At 52.9% G+C, this 12,818-nt stretch overlaps 1 protein-coding gene and 1 long non-coding RNA gene across 6 annotated transcripts in view; one reads left to right on the forward strand and one right to left on the reverse strand.

Moving 5' to 3' along the window:
- Positions 1 to 12,818, forward strand: part of Jade2 (jade family PHD finger 2) — a 52,173-nt gene that overhangs the window by 1,450 nt on the left and 37,905 nt on the right. For 2 of the 5 annotated variants that reach the window (XM_076856491.2, XM_076856492.2), the window contains exons 2-3: positions 9,110 to 9,167; positions 11,390 to 11,484. In XM_076856491.2, coding sequence (XP_076712606.2) covers positions 9,110 to 9,167; positions 11,390 to 11,484 — 153 coding nt within the window. Of the gene's footprint in view, positions 1 to 86; positions 175 to 368; positions 442 to 795; positions 916 to 9,109; positions 9,168 to 11,389; positions 11,485 to 12,818 lie in introns of those variants that run through there. The other 3 variants (XM_076856490.2, XM_076856494.2, XM_076856493.2) reach the window with 3 other exon arrangements.
- On the reverse strand, positions 443 to 1,242 carry LOC143399651 (uncharacterized). The gene is made up of 2 exons (XR_013091420.1): positions 1,108 to 1,242; positions 443 to 863 (listed from the first exon to the last, which is right to left on the reverse strand). It is a non-coding gene; the product is annotated as an uncharacterized LOC143399651 (long non-coding RNA).

Below are 12,818 nucleotides of genomic sequence, written 5' to 3' on the forward strand. Positions count from 1 at the left end.
GGGACGCCGCGGGCACGGCCGCCTCCCTCGCCACGACCCCGGATGGATGCGCGCCCCCCGCCCTCCCGCGCCGGCCCCAGGAGCTCCTGGTTTCGGGAGCATCCTTCCCGCGCCGGCCCCCGCCGCGGCGCGTAGCGGAGGGCAGCGCCCCTCGGGAGGGCACCGCGGAGCAAGGTAAGATCCAGCCCCCGGTGGCTGGGCCCTGCGCATCTCCACGGCATTATTTTGTGTTTTTGCAACAGATCTGCCAGCGCTCCTCGCTCTCTCTCTTGCTCGCTCGCTCCCTCTCTCTCTTGCTGGCTGCCTGTTCTAGGAAGCCAGCGCGGGGGGTGGGGGGGATGCACAGCACTGGGGAGAGAGATTGCGCATGTTGGTCAGTCGTTTAAAGAGTACGGTGCGGGGAGGCTGAGAGGGGCGCATGCAACAACAACTTTTGGAAGGGTGAGCCTGGCGACCTTCTTTATTAATGACTGCGGCAAAGCGCCCCTGGGCCGGCGAGGGGGCGCGGGAGGGCGGGGGCGCGCGGAGGTTGCAACTTGCCCTGCGGGCTCCGGCCGGTTGAAGGGGCTGCGGCGGGAGAGGGGTGCGGGGAGAGGCCGAGCGTCCGGGGTTGGGGATTCGGAGAACCTGGAGCTATCTGCCCTCCTGTCGTCCTGAGTTTCATTTTGTTGATACGCAGCACGTCCAGCCGCCGAACCGGGCTGAGCTGGTGCACATGACCCGGCGCTGGGCTCACGTGCAGCCGGTCCGGTCCCAGACACCTTCCGGGGGCCACCGCCTCCGCCCGGCGCCCCCTCTCCGGGCTGGGTGCACGCGGGCGCTGCACGCGGGGGCAGCATGCTCGGCTCCTGGGCTCAGAGGCTCTGCACAAATTAGACAGTTTTTTTTTGGAGGGTCGGGGGACACCCTTTACAGGTGAGTGTGGAGGGTGCGCAGCCTTGGCGCCTGGGGCTCGGGCTGGGGTCGGGGACAGGCCCCCCCCACCCCCAGGGCTGCGCGGGAGTCCGGCGGGGGAGAAGTGCTGGGAGAGTGGAAATGTACCGGCGGCGGCCGGAGCGGCGGGTGCGCGCCCGCGGGGCGACGGCAGGGGGCGTGGCCCTTGTTTACCTTCTCCCAACTCTGCCGGTTCGCGTCCCGCTCCAGGGACAGCTCCGCAGTCCCCTGCCCTCCGCCTCCGCCCTTAGGCCCTGGGTGATATGGGGAAGGTGCTGACTGGCAGCCGACCCTGGCTGGGATGCACACACCTGACCCCCAAAAGAGCGACATTGCAGCCCCCGCCCCCACCGAGCACTGCTGCAGTCCCTCCGCCGGATCCCGGGCCCCGCCCCGCCCCCGGCAGTGGCATCTTCCCGGCCTCACCTCCTTCCTCCCTCTCCCTCCCTCCTTCCCACCCACTCGCCTGCGCCTGCGGAGCGGCTCCCTCCCGCCTTCTCCCCGCCTGGGTGCAGACTTGTGGCTCCCCGTGGTCCCTTCCCGCCCATCCCTGGGTCTTGAGGCACCCCTTCTCAGGCCAAGGGATGAGAGGGGGTCAGCTTGGCCATTCGGAGCTGTTCCGCCGGAGGATGAGGATGTCTGTGAGACAGGCAGGAAGCCTTCACTCTAGCTTCCAGAGGCCCAGCCCCCCAACCCTGTCCCCTACTACACACCGCTGCCCCGCTCTCCCTCCCCAACCCCCACCTCTGGGTCTCTAGTGCCCTTCCCTGTGTCTTCTAGACCCCTCCCCCGCCAGGGGCTACAAGCCCACCCACCTCCCGGCGCCGCCCCGGGTCCGAACCGCCTCTTGCCCTTCCTTCGCCTGGGCTGGAGCACCCCGCAGCTACCTCCGGCTCCTCCTCCAGGCTCCCGCGGTCGGAATCACGCCGGCGCGCCTCCAGCCTGCGGTCCCGCGTACTGCCTCCAGGGGCGGGCTGGAGGCGCGCACAAGCCCCCTTCTAATCCCCTTAGCCACTGCCGCCGGGCCGGGGCACTTTTTTTTACGGGCTTGGCCGCCAACCTCGTGCTGGGGGCTGGGGAGGGGGAGGGGCGCCAGCTTTCTTTTGCCAAAGGCAGTTTGCAACCCGCATCCTTGGTCTCTGCAGATTTCTAAACCACACCCCTGCATCTAGCACCCCCGGGCTGGTCTTTTACGGTTCCAAGGCACAAAGTTTTATCCATAGGCAGTTTGTAGGGGGTCATCAAGAGGGGTCATGTTTGTATCCAGAGCAGTGCCAAAGGATCTAGAAGGGTCTGAGCCCCTTCATTGAAAGAGCCCAGATAAACTGGATAATCCCTAAACTTTTATGTTTGCAAATCTAGTCCCCGGCCTTGGGAGGTGGTAGGATCTACTGGCCCCTCCTTCCAGAGTGGCACTGACTCCCTTTTTCACTGGTAAAATTCCCAGTAGGACATTTGGCAAAAGGGCCAGGCAGAGATCTGCCAACCGGGCCTGGCCCTGTTTCCTGGGTTCCCAGGGTGCTGGGTTCTCCGGTACCCTGACTTCCTTTCTCACCTTAGGGCCCCAAACGAATGCACTATCCCTCCTGTCTTCTTCAGGCGGGTTGGGACTCGCAGGGAGATCTACCAAGCAGAGGAGGAAAATAACAACAGAATAACTGTAAGGGGGGAAGGAATGAGTAATAAAGCTGACCCAGGCAGGGAGGAGGGCTTTCATGTTTAAGCGATGCTATTTGCTTTTTAGGTCACAGGCTGCAAAAACAGGCTTTGATCCGAAGTGGGCGAATAATTTATTGAGAAAGTTAGCATGGTAGGGGGAAAAAAAAGGAAAGCTTGTTTGATCTGGAGCCTTCTCAGTTGTCCCAAGTGCTGCTGGCTGTTGTTTTGAGTGGAAAAGCATTTAGTTCCCCAGCAAATGCCTCTCAGAGGGAACTCCTCACCTCAAGCAGAGAATGTTGGTTTTGCAACTGTTTGACCAAGGGTCTTCCCAGCACTTTTGGAGATGAAGTGTTTAAGGACTGGGTTGTTTGGGCTCTGGATGAAGCAGATGTTTCCAGAATGTTTTCCTATCCAACATGCTTTTCCTTTCCTTAAATTGCCTAGTTAGATGGCCAGTAACATACATGGAAGAGACTGTGGGAAATCCCATCCACTTAGCTCTCATTGACAGGTGATGGAGGGATTGCTGCTTCTCAGGCCCCACATGCACTTTGGAGTCTTGAAGTTAGGCTTCTGACACTGACTGCTACATCTTTGAGGTTGTGGGCAGGGTGTTCTGGTTATAACCATTGTTTCTGTTAACAGGGAGATGGTTGTCTTTATGCTCATTACCCAGGTCAGAGACTTACTTGCAGTAGGTTGCTTGGGAACCTGACAATTTTTTTAATAGGTCAGAATTGAGGAGAGGATTCCCCTGCCTTACCATGTCCCCCCACTTAGCCCCCTCACCCATGTGGCTCAAAAGCTTACAACTGCAGGTCCCAACTAAAAACTTAGGACCCCAGGGAGGTTGGTCCTGGGGGCTCTAGATCGTCCTCCTCTCAGTACTAGAGAATAACCCTACCCAAACTCTGCAAATTGGAGATCGATATATACACATTAGCCTTTTGGGGATGGATTATCCCCTCTGGAGTTACACAACCTAGATTTGAACCCTGGCTGCCTGATCATCTGCTGTGATAATGGTTCTGGGCCTCAGTTTCTTCATCTGCCAATGGGATTGAAACAGTTGAGGATCCCATTCAAAAAGACTAAGATGCACAGGCCTGTAATCCCATCAACTCAGCTACTACCAAGGCTGAGCCACAAGGAGACCAGCCTGGACATTTAGTATGACCCTCAGCAATTTAGTGAGACCCTATCTCAAAAAAAAAAGCGTTGGAGATATAGCTCAGTGACAAAGCACTCCTGGTTCACTCCCCAGTACTAAAAAGAAAAAAGAGGGTGGGGGAGGACTCTGCCCAGAACTGGTAAAGTGCTTGCGTAGCATGTGCAAGGCCCCAACACTGGGGGAAAAAAAGTCTAAAGCTAGGCGTGTGGTAAGCACTTGATTAGCATTAGCCATTCTTATTGTTATTACCAATGACCTGGGCAGGGTCTCAATGCAGCTATGACCTGTTCTCTCACCTTTAGGCTAGGCCAGAGAGCCAGCTCCTTTCTCTAAAGAGGAGGTCGGAAGGATCCTGCAGATGCCACTGGGCAAACAGATCCTGGAGCAAAGGGATGGAGCTTTGTCCTTTCTGAAGTGAATAGGGTGAGGAAGTACTAAAAGCAAAGTCCCATTCATTTTTTGGAGGCTGGGTGTAGGCAGCACATTTTAGGGAAGCTGGGTCTCTAGGACACTTGGTATTGCAGGTGGGCAGCGATAGTGTTAGAAGGTTTGAGCTTCCCTTGCCTTGAAGAAGCAGGGTTGAGGATTGCAGGCAGCAGCTCTCTACCCCGCGTGCACAAAATCATTTTTGTAACTGCAATTTACTGTCCCCTAGAAGGCATTAAAGTTAATGAGAGATAGGAAAGAGTGGGGCTCTGACCCCCGTTTCAAGCGGTTTTAAAAGTGTGCAGCTCTTGTTTTCTGAATGTCTGGCCTTCCCGACACAAGGAGGCTCTGAGGACAGGTTTTCCAGCCGAAATATCATTAAATTGTATTAGCATCTTATTACACACACGCCTTAGCGGTCTGCCTCAGACAGGGAGAGTTTTTGTTTCTCTTTGAAAGATTGTGTCTGGAATGGTAAATTGCCTGCTTGAAAGCCCTTTCCCCCTTTTTTAAGGAGGAGGACGAAATCCTGCTGTGTGTGGTGGCGGGCAGGGCAGGCCTGGTGGCCCCTGGAGAGGAGAGGCCGGAGGCCAGATTGGGGTGTTTTAACTGCCCAGGGAGGACTGCAGTAGCAGACCTGAAAGGCCCACTGTTCCCAGGGTCAGCTGGAAGGGCGTTAATGGAGGCCCAGGGTGTTTATTTGAGTTTATTTGCGGAGAAGTCTTTAAAGGGGGCTGGCATTGGGCGGTGGTGTTCCAAGGCCAGACCTGAGGCCCCCACTAAGACCAATAGCCAGGGCTGCCAAGAAAACATCTGCCACCAAATTGCTGCTCTATTACTGAGTTGACATTGATCATTAGCCAGGAGCCCAACCAAATAAAGCCTCGTGGAAAATGTGTGAGGTCAAGACAGGGAAGGCAGGCTGTGAAAATAGGACGGAATCTTGGGCTGGAGTGTTTGTTCCTGTAAGACACAGGCAGGCCAGCTGGGCTGTGTAGTCCCGACACTTCCGAAGGGGACAAGAGCACACTCAGCCACTCCCTATTATGAACTAGTTGCCGTGTGATGGGGTTGCTGGGGCTCCTGCAGGGATCTAGACAGACATGCTCCTTACACACTCACAAGGAGGACAGCCAACAAGTAGCTCAGCCAACACAACTGTGATGGTTGCCCTGGAGACCTTGAGTGACTACATGGTCAAGTTCTTTAGATAGGGTGACACAGGTGATGTTTAAACCCAAACCTGGAGAGTAAAGAGTCAGACATGCGTAGACCATATGAAACATTCCAGACAGAGAGTACAGCTTGTGCCAGGTCTCGAAGCCTGGAATCTTTGGCTTGTTCGAGGAAATGAAAAGAGGCCCATGTGGCTATAAAGTGGTGAGGAAGGGGATCATGGTCAGTGTGAACTTGTCAAAGTGGGCAGGAGCCAGATTGTGTAGGCTTTTGTGGTCAGGAGCTTGCAAATGGTCCTTTGATCAGGAGGAAGCCTTTGAAAGATTTTCAGTAGGGGCATGCTGTGATCTGATTTATGCTTTTTAAAGATCACTCTGGCTGCTGTATGGAGTCCTGGATTATGGGGGGACAGTGGAGAAAGCTAGGGGATGAGCAAGAGGTCCAGGCAAGACTCCAGATGGGTTTAGATGAGAGTGGTAATAATAGAGGTGGGAAAAAGTGTATTCTGGGGGCGAGCCCATGGTTCCTGCCAGGGTTTGGCTGTGGGGTGGAAGATGCACAGAGAGACCGGGCCCCTTTGAAGGTGAGCTAGGGCATACACAGTCCTGAAGGACAGCTTCCAGCCTGTGTCACTTTGGGGGATACTGTAGGAGTTGTGAATGGCAGGGAAAGGAGATGCTTCTTTTCTAGACTGTCCTTTATAGATTAGGTTTATGTTTTGCCCCTAAAAAGTAAGTGCCTTGTGATATTGAGGTCATCTCCCAGAGTAGACTTTGCTCTTGGGAGAGGCTGGAGGGACCAATAGAAAGAGAAAACCAAAGGCCAAGGTGAAGGCACTTCCACATCTTACTTGCTTTTGCATCTTCAGGTTTGAGCTTTGGAAATGGAGTCCTCTCGGCCCCTTTTGTTGAGATAAAGGAGACGGTGATTTGTGGGGCTGGCTCGCAGGGGCCAGGACTCATTTGAGGCTTTGGTAGGCACTGTGACTGGAGTCTCACTTGAGGCAGGGAGGCCTTTGGCATGGAATTAGTTCAAAGGAAAGAAGCTCTACTCACAAAACAGGGAACTCTGAAAGCCTAGTTATTATTCCAATTAAGCTACCACAAAATCTGTTCCCTAATAACTGCCTCCAGTGGGGCAGCCCCGACCAGGAGAATAATCCCTAGTTGCTCTTCGGATGTTCTTATGAAGGACAGGTTAGATGGGGAGGTGGCTTAGATGAGGTGTGAGTCTACCTGCCTGTTGGTCCTTGGGCAGTAGGACATAGCATTGTGAGACAGGTGTGGGCAATCAGAGAAGTCTGCCGGGGGCCCCTTCATAATATATAGTGTCATTGCTCTTTCTGTTCAAGGGGGTCCCAGGTGGTCACTGGCAGGATTCTCTACCCTAGTCTAAGGCTACCATGGTATTAATATCTAGCATCTGCATGGAGCTCCAGCCTCACTGTACCAAGGGCTGTACTTTGCTCTCATTTTGCCTCGCTAACTGATTCTGGCCCATGAATGTGTTTAGTTTGGCCCTCTCAAAGTGTTTTAAAAATTTAAAATGTTGCCAACATTTTAAATTCAGGAGATCTTTGTGAAAATCTAGATCCAGTTTACTTCCTAGAAATTATGTCTTTGCCAAAGTTCCTGGCCTGAGGAGTGATAGGGCTAGAATTTGAATTCAGCACCCCTGAATCCACAGTTCCTGCTCCCCACACCATGGGCCTAGGGATGGAGCCCAGGGTCTTAACACATGCTAAGCATAGGCTATACCATTGAGCAATACCTTGAACCCCCACAGCTTCGGCTTTTTTTAATGCTGTAGGAGCCCCTGGTTTGGAGGTACTACTCTCTTTGCTAAAAACAAAAGAAATGGAATTCCTGCACAGGATTGCAGGAGGATACAGGTGGATGCATTTATAGCACCTTTCCCTCTTCTACCCCACCAGTGGCAGGGCTGGGCCTGGCTGGATAAGATGTGGGCTAGCATCTGGGTTCTATCAAAGTCACCTTTACACTCTTGACACAGACCCTGGAGGACATGGAGGGTCGCAGCTCTGGTTGCTTGGCTGCTTGCTCTCTGCTGCACAGAGGCGAAGAAGTCTGAAGGTCACAATAGCTTGGTCTCCTGTGTCAAATACAAGCACTGTCTTCTTGACCAAGTCACCCCATCTCTGTGCTTCTGTTTCCTCATCTGTAAAAGCAAGACAGTCATCGTATTCACCTGCAATTAAGGGCTCTTTGGAGTGCTCAGCGAGGTCCCACCAGTATCCTCTCCTGCCCCAAGAAGTGCTTAGCGGCCTTGTCATTGCTACCTCCTACATCCCTGCTGCTTGCACTACCAGCTATCCCTGGTCCCTCACCTTCTGGAGAGCACTTTGCACCTTTGGAGCTGAGCAGCAAGTAGCAATTTGAGCCTTCCTGCCATTCTATTGAGGGACACTTCTCTCCACAGAGGTGGAGAGAAGCTCCTAGCTAAGGTCATGTACGAGGGAAAAGGGTCATCCTGGTACAGAGATCTGGGTAGTTGCCTACTAAGTAAATGGTCCCTGTCTTTGTAGGACTGCAGTAAGAAGGGGGCACCCCTGGGCTTAGTAGGATCACTAGGGTTAGGGCAATGGGTCATCCGTCACAGATAGGTCCCCAGGAAGGGGTAAAGAGGCTAATTGGCTTACAGATAGGCTGGGCCACAGGCCATGCTTCCTGAAAACAAAGACTCCCTCCCTGTCTTTGGCTGTGAGCAATGAGGCCATTTATAACTAACAGGAATATGGCAGGGTGGAACGTGAAGCTGGATCCTGCGCTTCATGTGAAGACTTGGGCCGCAGAGCATTAATGACACCCTGAGCAGGTTATCAAGCCACCCAGGGCTCTGCGGGATTAAGAGGAAGAAGTGGATGAGAAAAGGTTTCCAACAAGCAGAATTGATGTTTTGCACATGGATAGCTCACGTGGCTCCGGGATCAGACCTGCATTCAAATCTCAGTTCAGCCAGTTACCAGCAGGCAAGACACTGAGCCTTGCCTGTAAACAGAGCTAGGAACTCTAAAGCTCAGTAGATTGTCAAGAGCACAAGATTTTGTAGATAAGGGCAACCCTGAGGCCTGTGTGCAAGAGCTGCCCTTGGTATCTTGAAGTTAGGTATTCCTATTATGATAAAGTAAGTCTGTATCTGGGGAGGACAGTGAGGGATAGGAGAGTTGGGCAGTCTCCCCCAGGGCCAGTCACGGTTGGTCTGTATCTCAGGGTCCTACCCCCATCCTGTTTCCGCATCCTGCTGGCTGCCACTCTCAGAATTGTGCCCTCAGTGCTGGCTTGTGCCTTGCTTAGATAGCTGGTGTTCATGAAAGAATCAGTCTTGCTTCCTCTCCTCTATCTCCTCACCCGCTGTGGGATTGTCGGGGACACTCAGGAGGCCTCTGTGGTGTGCGTGGGTTTTCTGATGGGCCTGAGTTTCATTGAGTGGATGCTGGGACTGGACAGGTTATGGTCACTGTTCAGTTTGGAGCTGCTGACCCTTTTAGTTCTCCCTCTGTCCTCTTTGGCCAGACTTCTGATCGTCCCAGCTGCTGGGCCTTTACAGATGGGTAGGGATAGATTGAGGCTGGCTGAGAAGAACACTAGGAAGGGCTGAGCCTCATTCTCCTTCTTCTGCATGGAAGGGAGTGTCGGGAGGTAGAGAATGGGGTGGTTAACTAAAAGGTTGAGGATTTTCCAAACCTTGCGTGAATATAATGGATCTGACTTTCTTTTGTTGCAGATGGAAGAGAAGAGGCGAAAATACTCCATCAGCAGCGACAACTCGGACACTAGTGACAGTAAGGCCTTCCATTTCACAACTCCTATAGGGGAAGAATTTGAATGATGATCAGGCCCACAGGCCCGGGTGGAAGGAGTCTACCTCGTGGTCTCAGCGCAATCCAGGGCATGTTGATGAAAGCATAAATCAAGTCAGATCCCTTTGCTCCTGAGATAGTCCCTGCACCTTACTGTGGCCCCCAGGGCCCCCTGTCTCCTTCATGCTACCCGCCTCCACCTCAGGTCTTACCTTCACTTGTTTTGCTGTGGTTGGAGCAGATCAACTCCCTTTGAGGTCTTTGCATTTGCTACTTCTGACTGCTAGAAGAAAAAGTTCCTCGCTTTGCCCTTGCTGTGGAATCAGAGCCCTTTTAGGAAGTCCCTACCTCACAGATAGAAAACCTGTCACTCCTCATTATAATTATCAGATAAGTATCATTTTCTAACCAGAGATAAAAGGGCCTGTTTCTTGCTCGGTGCTGTATCCCCAGTTCTAACTCCCCAGATTCTAATTCTGGCATATAGTAGGTGCTTAGTAAATATTGGCTAAAGAAATTAATGAAAACCCAACTTTCATGGGATCTTGGCAGTAGAATTGCAGGCTTATGCTCAGGATGGGTGTCATTTGGGTGTCTTGGTGGGGCAGTGATGTTGTGAAGGAGATAATGGGGTTTAAGGAGCCTTCTCTGAAGTTTGGAGCAGAGAAGGGAAGGAGGTTCATGCCAGGGGAGAGCCGTTCTCCAGTCTGAGGTTATGGGCTGCTCCTCTCAGATAACCCAGGAAGCCAGGCCCTGCCCCCTGGAGTAAGGAGTTCCATCTACCCCATGGGTTGGAGGGATATACTCACAAGAAGATCCCACCTAGCAGCTGTCACCTTGGTGGAGGCCAAGACTAAGAAAGAGGCCATGCTGGCAGGGCGGCCAGGCCTGATGCTCTTTGCCTCTAGACCTGATTTCTCATGCAAACCTTTGTGGTTAGCAAATAGATTAATGGGATCTTCGAGGCCCCTCCTAGTTCCCAAAGCTCCACATCCCCCAAGAGCCCAAGGATAGATGCACTAGGATGGTCATTCAGGTTCCAGTCCCTTTCCAGTGTGCAGGGTCTCATTCACTGTCCTTTGGGCTTGACCCTTGTTTCAAGCTGGCCCATCCCCCTACGCAGCAGATTACAGCATCTGCCCTTCTGTGGCTGCAACACACTACTGTGGCCTGGCTCAGTAGAACCAAGAACCATGTCCTCTGCTTCTACCTTTGGTGTAGGCAGAGGAACCCTTTGAGAGGGCCAGGCACCTGCAAGGGCAGGCATCTGGACAGCTGAGCCCCGTAGCTGCACCAGGGTTGGCCAGGCCTGGTCTTAAATGCTTCCCCACCAGCTCCTGTGCCCACTGTGGTTGGCTGTTTCTGTTCAACCAAAGCATCGAGTTTCTCTGTGGCCCCTCTTGTTGCTCTTCTGACTCACAGGGGTGGAGACCACAGTGCTATAGTTTAGCAAGGACCTTAGACCCTAATAGTAATTAGAGTCCCATGTTCATCACTGTGTGCCAGGGACTGTGCTAAGACTTCAAAGGCAAATCAGTCAACCCTGAAAGACAGTTCATCTCAGACCCCTGTGTTAGCTTCACCTCACTATTAGAAGTACTTGACATAATTAACTTCTAGAAGGAAAGGTTTATTTAGCTTACAGTTTGGGAGATTTCAGTCCAAGATTGATTGGCCCCAGTGACCTAAGGCTTTCCCATGAGACACTATCTAATAGTCCTAATAGTGCCATCCTGGGGACCAAATCATTTGCCCATGGAGATAAGCTATTAAGAGGCTGTATCAGGTATCGAGCCTCATGGTCTCTGGGTCTGACCACTTCAGAGGATCACTGCTTCCTGCTGCCCTGCCCTACTCCGAAGATACCTGGGCATCTTCCCAGAGTAGCATCATGTTCCTAACCAGCCAGAGAGAGCACAAAAGGCTTGTTCCAACACTCCTTGACTGAGGAGGAAGCACTGTCCCAAAGAGGCAGGGGCTTGTCTGGGGTCACAGGGTAAGCTAGCACAGAGCCCCTTATGGGAGGTGACTGGTGGAGGGCTTATGTCCCCATTCAACAGTGGAAAGGCTGAGGCCCAGAGCAGGGACAGAGGTCCCCCTCTGATAATTTAACCCAGAGCTTTCCTTGTGGGCTTCCTGTCAGGCAGGTGGTGTTCCTGGCCCTCCAGGGCTGGTCTCTCTCATGGGCTATTCTTTCTCTACAGGTCACGCTACATCTACATCAGCATCAAGATGCTCCAAACTACCCAGCAGCACCAAGTCGGGCTGGCCCCGGCAAAACGAAAAGAAGCCCTCAGAGGTGGGTTGTGGCAAGCTTCCCAGAGAAAGGTGAAGCTGAGGTGGGGAGGTGACTGGAGAGGAGACCTGTGGGGAGTGAGAGAGTGAACCCTGCCTGAGCCATGCCTATGTGGCCGGGAGGGGAGGGGGGCATTCCTGGCACAGGGCCCTGAGCATTCTGCAAAGGGAGGCCAGTGTGACTGGGTGGAATGAATGAGGGGGCCAGTTTGCCTACGCCTCCTAGGTTGTTGTAAAGCTGTTCCTGTTGATCTGAGAGGGAAGCCTTTCAAGGATCATAAACAGGATTATAACATAGCCTGATGTTTTAATAAAAGGTCCCAGTGGCTGCTGTGAAAGGAAACCATTTGCAGTTGTTCAGGAGAAAAAGGAATACGGGTGGCTTAGAGCTGGGTTGTGGCAGTGGAGTAAAAAGCAAGAGGATTTGGGACATTTCGGAGGTCAAGCCAAGGGACATAGAATTTGCTGGTGTGGAGCCATCTACCTAGGATCGTTTCACATGCACCTGCACTTGCCTTCCTTGCTCTGACCTGGGAAGTTTCCCACAGAAAGTTGAGGTATTTGGCTTCTGGAGCAGAGGAGAAGAGCATTGGGGATTAAAAAAAAAAAAAAAAATGGATATCAGCACCTGTTCCTGTGGCTCCAGAAAAGTCACGTGGGCTCTTACTGCTCCTTAGGAGGTAACTGTCATTGCCACTGGGTACAGAAGAGGCCTTTAGCACACATGGGGCCGCAAGAGCATTCAGCAGTGGGCATTTCAAACCTGGCACTGTTCTGCAGTCTGTAGAGGAGACTGGGGGTGTGGACACTACCTTTTTGTGGGGGTTTGTGGGAATTGGAACCAGGACGCTCTACTCACTGAGCTACATCCTTAGACCTTTTAGTTTATTTTGAGACAGGGTCCCTCTAAGTTGCCTGGGCTGGATTCCAGAGAATTCTATTTTAGATAAAGGAAAATAAGATTCCCCTGGTCACAGGGAGGAGACTTGAAGACTTCAGAGCTAACAGTACTAAGGGTGAGAAGGCCCAGAGTTCTGTCACTGTGCCCTTTGGTGTGGGGGAAGGTGTCTTTCCAAGTCATCCTTTCTCCTCTCCTTTCCCCCACTACAGGGCAATTCAGGCGCCACCGCCTTCAGCCAGCCCCTGGGGGGTCTCCCACAGAGGCTTCCCTTTGAAAAAGGACTCCACCTCCGGGAACTGCCCTACCCTAGGGTTCTTCCCTTGGGCAGTGGGGTCCGAATACTTTGAAACCTTTTCCCCAGCCACCCCAATCTGGTGGCCTTCCATGGCCCTGTGGGTGTTGGGGTGAAGATGGATGGAGATATCTCTGGGAATGCT

This window comes from Callospermophilus lateralis, chromosome 5, assembly GCF_048772815.1.
Source record: "Callospermophilus lateralis isolate mCalLat2 chromosome 5, mCalLat2.hap1, whole genome shotgun sequence".
NCBI classification, from domain to species: Eukaryota; Metazoa; Chordata; class Mammalia; order Rodentia; family Sciuridae; genus Callospermophilus; species Callospermophilus lateralis.